Here is an 11441-nt window from a genome sequence, read left to right as displayed (position 1 = left end):
GGATGTTGCAGGGACATGTGCTTGTCCCTTGCTGTGAGAGGCCCCTCTTCAGAGGGAATCTGTATCAGCAGGACCACAAAAACTTCAGACTTCCCCTGAGAGAATTTAAGTCTCCCTGTTTGTTAACTTTTCCTGGTTATAGACAATAGAGGCTGCTCTTACTACTCCTACAAAGGAACGTGACACTAAAGACAAACCTGAAGACACTGGTGGATGGTCTCCCTGACAACTGCCATTCCTGCTGGCTTTTCAGGATTGGTTTGAAAAGCACAGGCTCATTCTGCCTGTGAGGATCAATGGGCTGGCCGCGGACCTCTCCTCTTTCCCGCCACTTATTCAGGAGATGACCTTTCATTTCTGGTGGCTCTTACTGCTGCTGCTGCTAAGTCACTTCAGTCGTGTCTGACTCTGTGCTACCCCATAGACGGCAGCCCACCAGGCTCCCCCGTCCCTGGGATTCTCCAGGCAAGAACACTGGAGTGGGTTGCCATTTCTTTCTCCAATGGATGAAAGTGAAAAGTGAAAGCGAAGTCACTGAGCCGTGTCCAACTCTCAGCGACCCCATGGACTGCAGCCCACCAGGCTCCTCTGTCCATGGGATTTTCCAGGCAAGAGTACCGGAGTGGGGTGGTGGCTTTTACATCCCTGGCTAAAAGAGATTGTGTTAAAAACAATTCCTATGGTTATTTAGGAGCCCAAAACCCAGGCAGAGGCCAACAAATGGGTTTTTCACTTACTACTATACACCTAGTCAATCCAGTCAACTGAACTAAAAGTTGTTTCCTTGGTGGACATGTATTGATCACTTAGCATGTGTCCAGGATAATCCTTGTATCGGATGAGTAAATCATGGTTCCTATCCTCTGGCATGTTAGCAGATAAGATGTTCAGAGAGATAAAAAGTTCAGTCAACAAATATTTATTCAGGAGCTGTTGTCCTTCTAGGTTTGGGGGTGCTGATTATGAGATGTGTCCCTTGGGTTATCTCAGAGAGACCTCAGTGGGATTGAGTCCACAACAGTATCCCCCTCGTTAACATGCACTTGATTTCCTTCTCTCTCTTCCCTGCTCCCTTACTCCTACTTCCTTGAGATCACTCCCAAGTAATCTCCCTGCACCCAGGTTGTCTCAGCCTTGCTTTTGTGAGCACCTCATCTTAAGAGATTCTGAGGGAACTCATCATTAGTAAGAGGAAATAGTTCACCACCGCAGCTCCTTCTTTCTTTTCTGCTAAATTGCTCCATATAATGGCAGATGACATTGGCTATGTGGGCCTCTGGAAAATTACAAGACAAATAATGGCATTTCCAATACAAGTTCAAGAGAAAAAAAAAAATTCAAGATCCCAAACATAAGACTTCAAGCACATTTCTAATCACAGTAAGATCATGGCATCCGGTCCTATCACTTCATGGGAAATAGATGGGGAAACAGTGGAAACAGTGTCAGACTTTATTTTTTGGGGGCTCCAAAATCACTGCAGATGGGGAAAGCAGCCATGATATTAAAAGACGCTTACTCCTTGGAGGAAAAGTTATGACCAACCTAGATAGCATATTCAAAAGCAGAGACATCACTTTGCTGACTAAGGTCTATCTAGTCAAGGCTATGGTTTCTCCAGTGGTCATGTATGGATGTGAGAGTTGGACTGTGAAGAAGGCTGAGCGACAAAGGATTGATGCTTTTGAACTGTGGTGTTGGAGAAGACTCTTGAGAGTCCCTTGGACTGCAAGGAGATCCAACCAGTCCATTCTGAAGGAGATCAACCCTGGGATTTCTTTGGAAGGAATGATGCTAAAGCTGAAACTCCAGTACTTTGGCCACCTCATGCGAAGTGTTGACTCCTTGGAAAAGACTCTGATGCTAGAAGGGATTGGGGGCAGGAGGAGAAGGGGACAACAGAGGATGAGATGGCTGGATGGCATCACTGACTCAATGGGCATGAGTCTGAGTGAACTCCGGGAGTTGGTGATGGACAGGGAGGCCTGACGTGCTGCAATTCATGCGGTCGCAAAGAGTTGGACACGACTAAGCGACTGAACTGAACTGAACTGAACCTCCTTTAAACGGAGATCACTGTAACAAGTTTAAATTCCATGAAAAATAAAGTAGGAGGCTCTAGTGTGTCCCTGGAAATTCCACTCAGTTTTCTACAAAAGAGAAATGGACATATGTCTTTGAGATACTTCCCATGGCTTAAAAAAAATCCTGCATGGAAACTATCACATCCCTGATTTCAAGGGCTGAGTTGGGGATGCCTCTCCAACTCTGAATGGGATCTCAGCTAAATTATTTTCAGCACAGTTAGATGGAAATTTCTAGATTCCAAATCAGAAAACAGTTACAAGTTTTCACTCACCTCTGCTGTCCACAGTGACACATCTGAATGTGGTTCCTACCCTTTCCATTTCTTGGGTGAAAGCAGAGACCTTTCACATTACGTGGCATTTATTTTCTGTCTCCCTGACTAGAATGGAAGCACCACGAACACAGGCATTTTGCCTGTTTTGCTCCCTATTGTGTCCCAACAGTGTCTGATAGACAGTTGATGTCCTCAGGAGGATTATGCTAAAATTAGACAAAACCTTGGGGGCACATGATTATTAGGGAGATGATCCTAGATACCAGGCGTGAGAAAATGAGAATACAGGAGGAAACATGTTCAATAAATATTAACTAAATGGATGGAGGGGAGGGAGTTCAGTAACTGGCTTACCCTAAGGAAATTCTGTAGCTGTGGTTCTCAAAGTGTGGTCAGGGGACCATCACCACCAGCAGTAGCCTTAGGGAAATCGTTAGAAAGGCAAGTTTCTGGGCCCCACCTCAGACCTACTGAATCAGAAACTCTGGGAGGTGTTTGAGCAAGCCTCTTAGGTGATTATGCTCCATAACAACTTCATGTTCTCAGACGTGCCTTGACCACAGTCACAAATAAAACTAGTTTCACCAAGTGAACTTACACAGTAGCCTCCTTGGGAAAACCACTGGGAAGCATCTAATCTGCGACTCTGTTTCAAAAATGTTGCCTTTAGATTGCAGAAATGCAGCAGCCTCTAGAGTTTAGAAAGGGGGACAGCAACCACAGGCATCTCCCCACCAAGTGTCAGGCTCCCCACCCACTTCAACACCACAGTCTCACCATCCCAGGAGCTGAGTACAGATTCTGATTTGAAAGAATCAGGTCCAAATTTTTCTCCAGGAAGGGAAAAGGGGGGAGGGGCGGGTGGCTACCCTAAAGTCTCAGCCTGCTGAGACTCCAGGAAACTGTGGAGAAGCCTTGGCCAGTTGCTGCTTCTGTTGGCTCCCCGGTTGCTGAAATGGGGTTGTCAGTAATTTTGCAGCACCGGGAGAACTGGAGCACTAACTAGATGACTCTAACCCAAAGGGCTTCAGGGCGGAGGTGGGTGTAGACCCCTATGGCGCACTGGCCAGGGGCGCGACCCCGCAGGGAAGGGCGCACAGCTGCCGCGGCGCCTCCCTTGTCCCCACTAGGGGGGTGAGTGACAAGAGCGAGGTCTTTATTTCAAAGACGGCGGGGACCGGCCCAAGTGTAAAAGCTGGGAAAGATGGGACTGGCGGATGCCGATGCCAGAGGGGAACGGCGATTGAGGGGCTTTTGGGGACACTCTCTGGTGCCGCTTGGCGACAGGAGCTGCGGGCGCCGCGGGCAGGAGGTAGCTCCGCTTGGAAGAAAACACAGCCCTTTCCCAAACTCCGGGCAAAGCCCAATAGCCTCATCCTCCTTTCACAGCTACGTGTAACAGAGTCCGCGACACCCGCAGCCAGCCGTGGAGGAGCCCTTTCGCTCACCCAGGGACCCTTGCCCTCGGGATCCTGGGATCAAGGGGCTGAGAACAAAGTTAAAAAACCAGAGCAGCCTGGGATGCTCCAAGAGGGGCCGACATTTCCATCATCTCAGAATTACACTTTGCTGACACCCAGCGCTGTCTAGTGCCACCCCATCCTATCCCGGGTTTCCTTTCCCGCGCCTCTGGTCCCCAAAGCGAACTGCAGGCGCGAGGTGGCTTCTCCATCCCGCAGGAGAGTCCCATTCCTAGGTCTCCCACCCTGAAGACGGGGAGCTTCGCGCTGGAATGGGCAAGGCAGAGGGGGTGCACGGAGCTGGGGGAGGAAGTCCCCCCGACCGAGACGCGGCTGACGCCACCCACCCGGCTCCACAGGGCCATTGCCCCCCCACCCCCCAAGCAGCCACCTCAATCTATTGTCGCCCCGGCGGCCGCCCTCGGAGCACGTGCCGCTACCCTCTGCGTCAGCACTGGGTAAACAGATGACTGGCCAACGACTCAGGCGGGGCTATTTAAGAGGCAGCCTCCTGCCCGCCTACCTTGAACTTGGCTCAGCTCCCCCGCTGCTCTGGCTGGACCGCGAAGCCGGCTGCGTCCTATTCCGAAGGTAGGTTCCCGGCTCTCGGGGATCCAAGTGTCCTCGAAGAATGATTCTTCACTTCTGTTCCCCTTCCATTTCATTTTACTGTTTACGGTGTCTTCTTTCCGACAGCTCGAAAGACATTTCTCCAAGTCACAAAGGACAGTGCGGGCTGGGTGGATAGGGCTGGTTTACAGACTTCTACTCGCTTGCTTTGTTCTCCAGCGCAGGCAACGCTGGAGCGTCTATTTGCTCGGGTTAGCCGGCAAATTGCGATTCGCTAGATGTTACACAGCGGTCCAGTGTACTTTGCAATCTTTTCAAATACACTACCGAGAGGTTTTAAATTTAAATTCATTTTCTGAATGCTGCGGGAAAACTCAAGGTTTGAGGGATAGAACTATCCCAGTGTTCTATCTGCGCGGATCTAAAACGCAGCGGTGCTTGGCGGACGCCGGAGGACTGAGCGCAGATTTCTGATTTTTTTAAAAGCCTGCCTGTGTTTTACATAGTTGTTCTTGCCAATTCGCATTTGCACCTTGAGGAAACTTGAAAAATACGGCTTTTATGTATTGGTCTCATATTTCAAGCCGTGCTTCTCAGTTTTTCACCATTTATTTCCCTGTTTGAAGCGTCTTAGCTCTCTGGTAAGGTGCCTCTTTTCTAAAACCAAGGCTCTTATTTTTCCTACAGAGTCGTCCCTTTCGGATAATTTTCACCTGTCTTTAATCTCTTGTTTTTCCAGTTAGGAGAAGAGAGACGACGCTGTAACACTTCCTCAAACTAAAGGAAAACCGAAGACATTCCTTCTGCTAAACAGGGCAGAGGACAGGGTCTCTCTCCGTCCCCCACACCACTCCCGGGCCCCAGACTGCGGTTCACCCCAAAGAGGAACGCGGTGCGCCCGGACGCGCATGCTGGGGTCACCGGCTCCCTAGTGCTGGCACCTGCCTGGCGGATCCGGAGCCCCGCGCCTTTGGGCTGAGCCCCCTTCTCTGTACCTTGGGTGTCCGACCCTCCTCAAGAGCCCGCGGATGCCCCACCTTTTCGTTCACGTCCCCTTCCCTCTGCTCCCCGCAGCCATGAACCGCGGCGCGCGCCTGTGCTTGCTGATGGCGGTCCTGGCGGCGGGCGCCCTGGCGCAGCCGATGCCTCACGCGGACCCCACGGGCCCTCGGGCGCAGCAGGAGGAGGAGGCGCCCCGGAGGCAGCTGAGGGCGGTGCCGAGGGTGGACGACGAGTCCAGAGCACACCTGGGAGCGCTGCTGGCCAGATACATCCAGCAGGCTCGGAAAGGTACGCAGGCCGCCTCTCTGTCCCTCCCTTCTGCCTCCAGGCCTGACCCTCTTCTCTGCCATCGGGCTGGTGAAGGTGGGTGACTCCTGGGGAGTGAAGGGTTACTTGGGCAACACGATAAGGTGAAAGGTCTTTAACTTTCTTTTCTCTGATTCTGCTTGCCCCAGACAGTGCAGTTTTCTGTACCTCCTTTGTAGCAAGCTGAGAGGGAAGGGGGCAGGACTTAACTTATTAAGAGAAAGCTTTCTTTAAACTTTTTGGCACTGTGTTGCTGTTTAGGTTCAACATATTGTAAAGATATTAAAAGATGATTACTGAGCGAATTACTAACTCAGAAAGAGTTTGCAGATCCAATAAACACCCTCTGCTGTAAATATAAAGGACCCAGGAGCTGCCCAGCTACTGCATTTGGAAACCCTCTAGCAGGCAATGGTCAGTTGTAAGAATACTTGAGAGCTGACAGCGACAGTCTAAGAAGTGACTGTGTGTTAATTTTCATGGAAGTATGTAGCAGGAAGAAAGAATCAGGAGCAGTTTTGAGTCCTCTTTGAGCAGTGGTTTAAGATGATGACCCAGCAAGAGATGTGTTTATTTTTACTTTGCTGTTGGAGACACAGACCCAAATGCGGCAAGAGCTAAACAAGTCACACTTTCCTCAGCATCAGAATCTTTCTCTAGGAATAAAGTAATTCAGCAATTCAGTAGCTGAGTGGCATACAGACAGCCCTGTCCCTGTCCTGGGCCTGACTGTCTCATCTGTAAAGAGGGCATGAGGTGGGGTTCCCCTTGGCTCCTTCTAGCTCTTCATGAGACTCAGGGGGAGGCTCATTCATCTCTGGGGTCCTTAGAAATCATGATTTGAACTGGGACAGATTTTTTTTTTTTTCCTATCAACTTTATCTAAAGTGATACTAATGGTGAAGCTGTGTTTTAAATTGGACCAATATGGCTGGATGATAAACCAGCAAATACTGCTGGGAGAGGTGAGAGGTGGGCTCCTTTCCCACAAGGCTCTCTTAACATTAATTGCTGGGATTCTGGGGCCTGGATTTGAACTTTAACTTGTGGCTTGATGAAATGGGGAGAAAATAGAGGGTTTGGCTCTCCAGAGTCTCCTACAATTCCACAGGAAAGTGAGAAGGGACATTTTTGACCAGGACAATTCAGAAGGGAAAAAAATAGAAGACGATGCATTACATTTCATCCTCTTATTGGGGGATTGTCCCAACTACCATCTTCTATTTTGCTTTCCTCCTAATTATATTGAAAGATGTGGAAATATTAGACAGACGACAGAGAATGTCTGAAAATTTGGAGGTTCCTGCTGACTGTCTGTCTGAAAGTAGTTTAAAATCTGTCCTTGGATATGGGTTGAATATCCTAGGTTTTTCATTGACCATAATCTGGAAGCCCCTTCCTACCTTCAGGAAAGATCCTCCAGAAACTGTTCTGGGAAAGAAGCCAGTTACCAAATGATTTCCCCAGAACTGACACTTCACAGTGACTTCATACCACAACTCTTAGCTGGAAGGGCCTTCCTGCTGTCTTTTCTCAGCCCTTTGCCTTCAGCCTGCAGTGACAAACAAACCCATATGGGAAGAATCATCACTTGAAACTTTAGCTGCCAACACCAAGGATCAGTGCTAGCTGGGAAAAAAAAATAATTCTCTTCTATTTGACAAATATGAACTAGAAATAAGTATCTCCAGCTATACAGTTTCTTTGTTTTATACATTTTGAGATCACAGTGAATATTTAATCAACTGTAGTATATGCCATGCTTAAAGATTCTAAACAAGATAATGCACCTTTTGGGGAGAGCTCAGGAGTTTATCATTAAGAACTGTCTATGGAGATGTCAGTAATCTGAAGAGAAGGAATTCTATTAGTGTACACCTGCCCCAAGCCCAGCGCAGTCCGGTGCTCCATCTGTGTTGTCTCTCTTTGTCCTCACAACAACCCTGTGAAGTAGGGTCTGTTATCCTCATTGTGTCAGTGTGGAAGCTGGGATTCTGGAAGACTGAGTCCCCAGATGGGTAGCACATCTCGGCAGCATACGGGCTGGGAATTTCCTCAAGTCCTGCCCTCCCCAAAGGGTCTGGAAGCCATTCAGCTTCCCAGCTGTACTGCTCATTACAAGTTTTAAAGTTTTAAGGACCCAGGCCCTTCAGTTGTGTGAGCTGGTTGTAAGTGCCTGCTCTGTGTACGCAGTGGGGAAGTGAGTGAGGACTCTGGTAAATACACAGAACCATGTGTGGAATGGGGAAATTCTGGGTGATACAGGCACAGCTTCCATACTGTACACGATGCCCCCGACCACAACCACGGAGGCTGCTGCTCACACTGAAGCTGCTATGTTGCTTCCATTAGGTGGCATTTCCAGTGGTGCTCATCCCTTGGAGGGGGCATTCAGCAGCAACAAGCAGGAGGATGAGGCATATTTTGGTGTGACTGTGTACAGATAACTGGGTCTGAGAGTTTTGCTGAATGCAGGGACTAATCGTTCATCTGAAATGTGTTGAACAAATAAACAGCAAAGGCTGATTTCCTCTGCATAGACTGGCAACCCCTGCAAAAGAGCTGGAATGTGCTGGGGTGATGCTTAGTCCCAAGGCTGAGAAGTAATGGGGAGGGAAAAGAGAGGGCACAGGAAGAAAGGGTGGGGACATTGCTCCATAGGGTTGTTTCTGATTTTTAATTTAGCTAGCTTTATTTGATTATCAGGATACCTACTTCTGCAGTGTCATCAATAAATAAGCTGTGGTTCAACTTGATGCAGCTTGGGCAGCAGTTGGCAAGGTCAGCCTTGTACAGAAGGGCTCAATGCCAGCATTGTGAGCAGTGGGGACACAGTGGCCCCCAATAAAATAAGAACCATCGAGTGAGCCTCTGCTCTTGAAGCCACTTGGGCTTTGCCCAGTGAGATCCCTGAGGGACTGTTCTTGCCCCTCGGTTTGTACAACAGAAGGTATGATACTGATTTTATCCCCAGGATGCCGGGGCCTATGATCTGTGGGCCAGAACAGTCACATGCCCTCATCATGGCACTGCCCACTCAACATGAATCATACCCGGACTCATCCTGTTCCAAAGGACTCAACTCCTATCCCCGTGGGCCCATTTCAGGTTCAATGATTGCATGTTGGTCAAAATGGCTCAACTAAACTACCTCTGTTCTGCCCACCCTTCTTTGAGTGCTGCTGCTGCTAAGTTGCTTCAGTCCTGCCCGACTCTGTGCAACCCCATAGATGGCAGCCCGCTAGGCTCCTCTGTCTCTGGGATTCTCCAGGCAAGAATACTAGGGTGGGTTGGGGTTTCATGCATTCCTTCTCCATGCATGAAAGTGAAAAGCGAAAGTGAAGTTGCTCAGTCGTGCCCAACTCTTAGCGACCCCATGGACTGCAGCCCACCAGGCTTCTCCATCCATGGGATTTTCCAGGCAAGAGTACTGGAGTGGGGTGCCATTGCCTTCTCCTCTTTGAGTGTTACTGAGATGCTAAGATTTTAATCTGCCAGTGTGCCTTTTTCTCAACATCATTTTTCCTTTTTTTTTTTTAGAAAAAGAAGGTAGCTTTCAAATTAATAATTTTAAAACAGCATTTATCTAGCAGTGAGATTGGATTCCATTTTAGAAAAGCCATTCTAACATCAAAATATTGTCATCACATTACCTTGACAAGAGTCAGGTAGGCTCAGGGATATTAAGGGGTAAATTTTATTTTTTTGCCATGTAGGATCTTAGTTCCCCAACCAGAGAATGAACCATGCCCCCTACCTTGAGGGCATGGAGCCTGAACCACTTGACCACCAGGAAAGGCCCTTAAGGGGTAAACTTTAGAGATGGGTACTACTGAGGAAATCCTGCTATATAAGGGAAAACACCCTGAGCAGTAGGAAAACTTAGGCAGGTCTCAGCTATGAAAGGCGAGACTAAATTAATTCACCTAAATTCTTACAGATTGCAAACTACACCCACAGGTAGAAAATACTACCCTCTCTCCATTTACACAGACATGGGTCTTTCTTTTCTCTTAGGTTTTGGCCCAGCAATCTCACTCTTTTGATACCTCTTTTATACCTTTAAGAGGGTGTATGTTACATATTGCCTGGTCTTTTCTATTATTTGCCTTTACAATAGGAACTAGTGATGCTCTTAGATATAATTATCCTGTTTCCTTCCTCTCTGCCCCTAGCTCCTTCTGGCCGAATGTCTGTGATCAAGAACCTGCAGAGCCTGGACCCCAGCCACAGGATAAGTGACCGGGACTACATGGGCTGGATGGATTTTGGCCGGCGCAGCGCTGAGGAGTTTGAATACACCTCCTAGAAGACCTGGCCTTCAGCAGTGTGATAGGAAGCAACCACCTGACTCAAAGGAGGCAGAATAAGAAAACAATCACACTCATAACTCGCCTCTGATGTCTGACATTTAAAGTATCTATTTATTAAGTTTTCAATGTGAAAAATATGTCTGTATCATTGTCCAACACAACCTCACACCTTGGCAGAAATGTACAATAGGACGACAAAATGTTTTCCTTATCTGTGATCCCCAGTCCTAATGTGTTACAATGCTATTAAAGTGATTTTCTTCTGTTCCTCGTTCTCTGTGTCTACAAATGGCAAAAGGTCCTTTAGTCTTCAGAAAGTTCAAGGAGGGACTCCTGATGTATGGGACCGAAGGAAGAATCCCTGCAGTCGATGATCAGAGAAAAGGGACCTGGGTTTTATCCAGCAAAGGCCCCAGGTGGCCTGATGCAATAGGACATGAAGCCCCAAAGGAGACAGACACTGAAAAGAAAGTGGTTAATTCACTTTACAAGGAACACTGCATTTTGGTTCCATATCAGTTGGACACCGCCCAGTGATGGTCTGGGAAGTAGATGGTAGTCTACGTGTTACTTTCGTTCTCAGTCTTTGATATGCCAGTTAGGACCAGATTCAAGCATGCGTGGCTTGGGGTCGAGGCCTGGAGTTCATGAACGAACAACTATATGGGGTTGCCTTCCTGAGCTACTCTCTCCCTCTCTACAATCTCCCCAGAACTTTCCAGTTTCCTGGGACTCTCCTTTTTGGTCCTCCACCCAAAAACTTGGCTCTGGTTATACTGTTCTGCCACACACTCTCATATTTGGGCCCATGTTCAAGTCTGAGTAACAGAAGAATGGTGAGTGAAAAAAAAGCAATAGGGGTTGATGAGACCCTCTTGAGATCATAACTACTCCTATCCAAGAGCCAGTTGCCTCTTCCTCAGTTTTGGCCGTGGCCAGGCTCATGCCTGACTGTTACCACTGTGCCTATGTGTTTGCCAGGGGGCTGTGGCATGAAAGAGAAGAAAAGAAAAACAAGAAATATTTATACTCTCTGGCCATTAGGAATTCCCTTTTTTATTCCTTGAGCCAGAACTAAGGGACATCTCCTGGAGATGGGTTTGCTGTGCCCCAGACTGCACTTTTAGTCCTAGGTTATGTTAAGTTCAAGAAAAGTCCCCCACACAGTCTTCCAGGCCTGCTCCTGCATCCTCTTTGACCACCAGGATCTGGTAGTTTCTAATGGAACTCTAGGAGCTTGATGAAATATTGTTTCAAGATGTGATGAAATTGAAAAACCCAGTCACTCATGCCATCAGGGTATTCTCTAAGATTGGGTGGCTTATTTTATTTTATTATCTTAATTCTGAATACTTTACTATAACTCCTAAGAGCCTTCTGGTTTGGAAAAATCTCAAGACAGCACAAGAAGTTTCTGACAAGTGGAAT

The 11441-nt window shown here is 47.9% G+C and overlaps 1 protein-coding gene across 1 annotated transcript; it reads left to right on the top strand.

The window, feature by feature from the left end:
* Positions 4307-10284, top strand: CCK (cholecystokinin). Its single transcript, XM_005695576.3, has 3 exons — positions 4307-4413; positions 5467-5682; positions 9876-10284. The coding sequence occupies exons 2-3, from the start codon at positions 5469-5471 to the stop codon at positions 10007-10009; spliced, it is 348 nt and encodes a 115-aa protein (XP_005695633.2). The 5' UTR covers positions 4307-4413; positions 5467-5468; the 3' UTR covers positions 10010-10284.

The sequence above is a fragment of the Capra hircus genome, chromosome 22 (assembly GCF_001704415.2).
Source record: "Capra hircus breed San Clemente chromosome 22, ASM170441v1, whole genome shotgun sequence".
Classification (NCBI taxonomy): Eukaryota; Metazoa; Chordata; class Mammalia; order Artiodactyla; family Bovidae; genus Capra; species Capra hircus.
The sequence above is the reverse complement of the archived record's forward strand: the minus strand, read 5'-3'. Positions and strand labels throughout refer to the sequence as shown.

Excerpts from the sequence above, each read along its gene's own strand:
- CCK (XM_005695576.3), top strand. The coding sequence starts at position 5,469 with ATGAACCGCGGCGCGCGCCTGTGCTTGCTGATGGCGGTCCTGGCGGCG. Across the intron at positions 5,683-9,875 it reads CATCCAGCAGGCTCGGAAAG|CTCCTTCTGGCCGAATGTCT; the intron begins GTACGCAGGCCG and ends CTCTGCCCCTAG.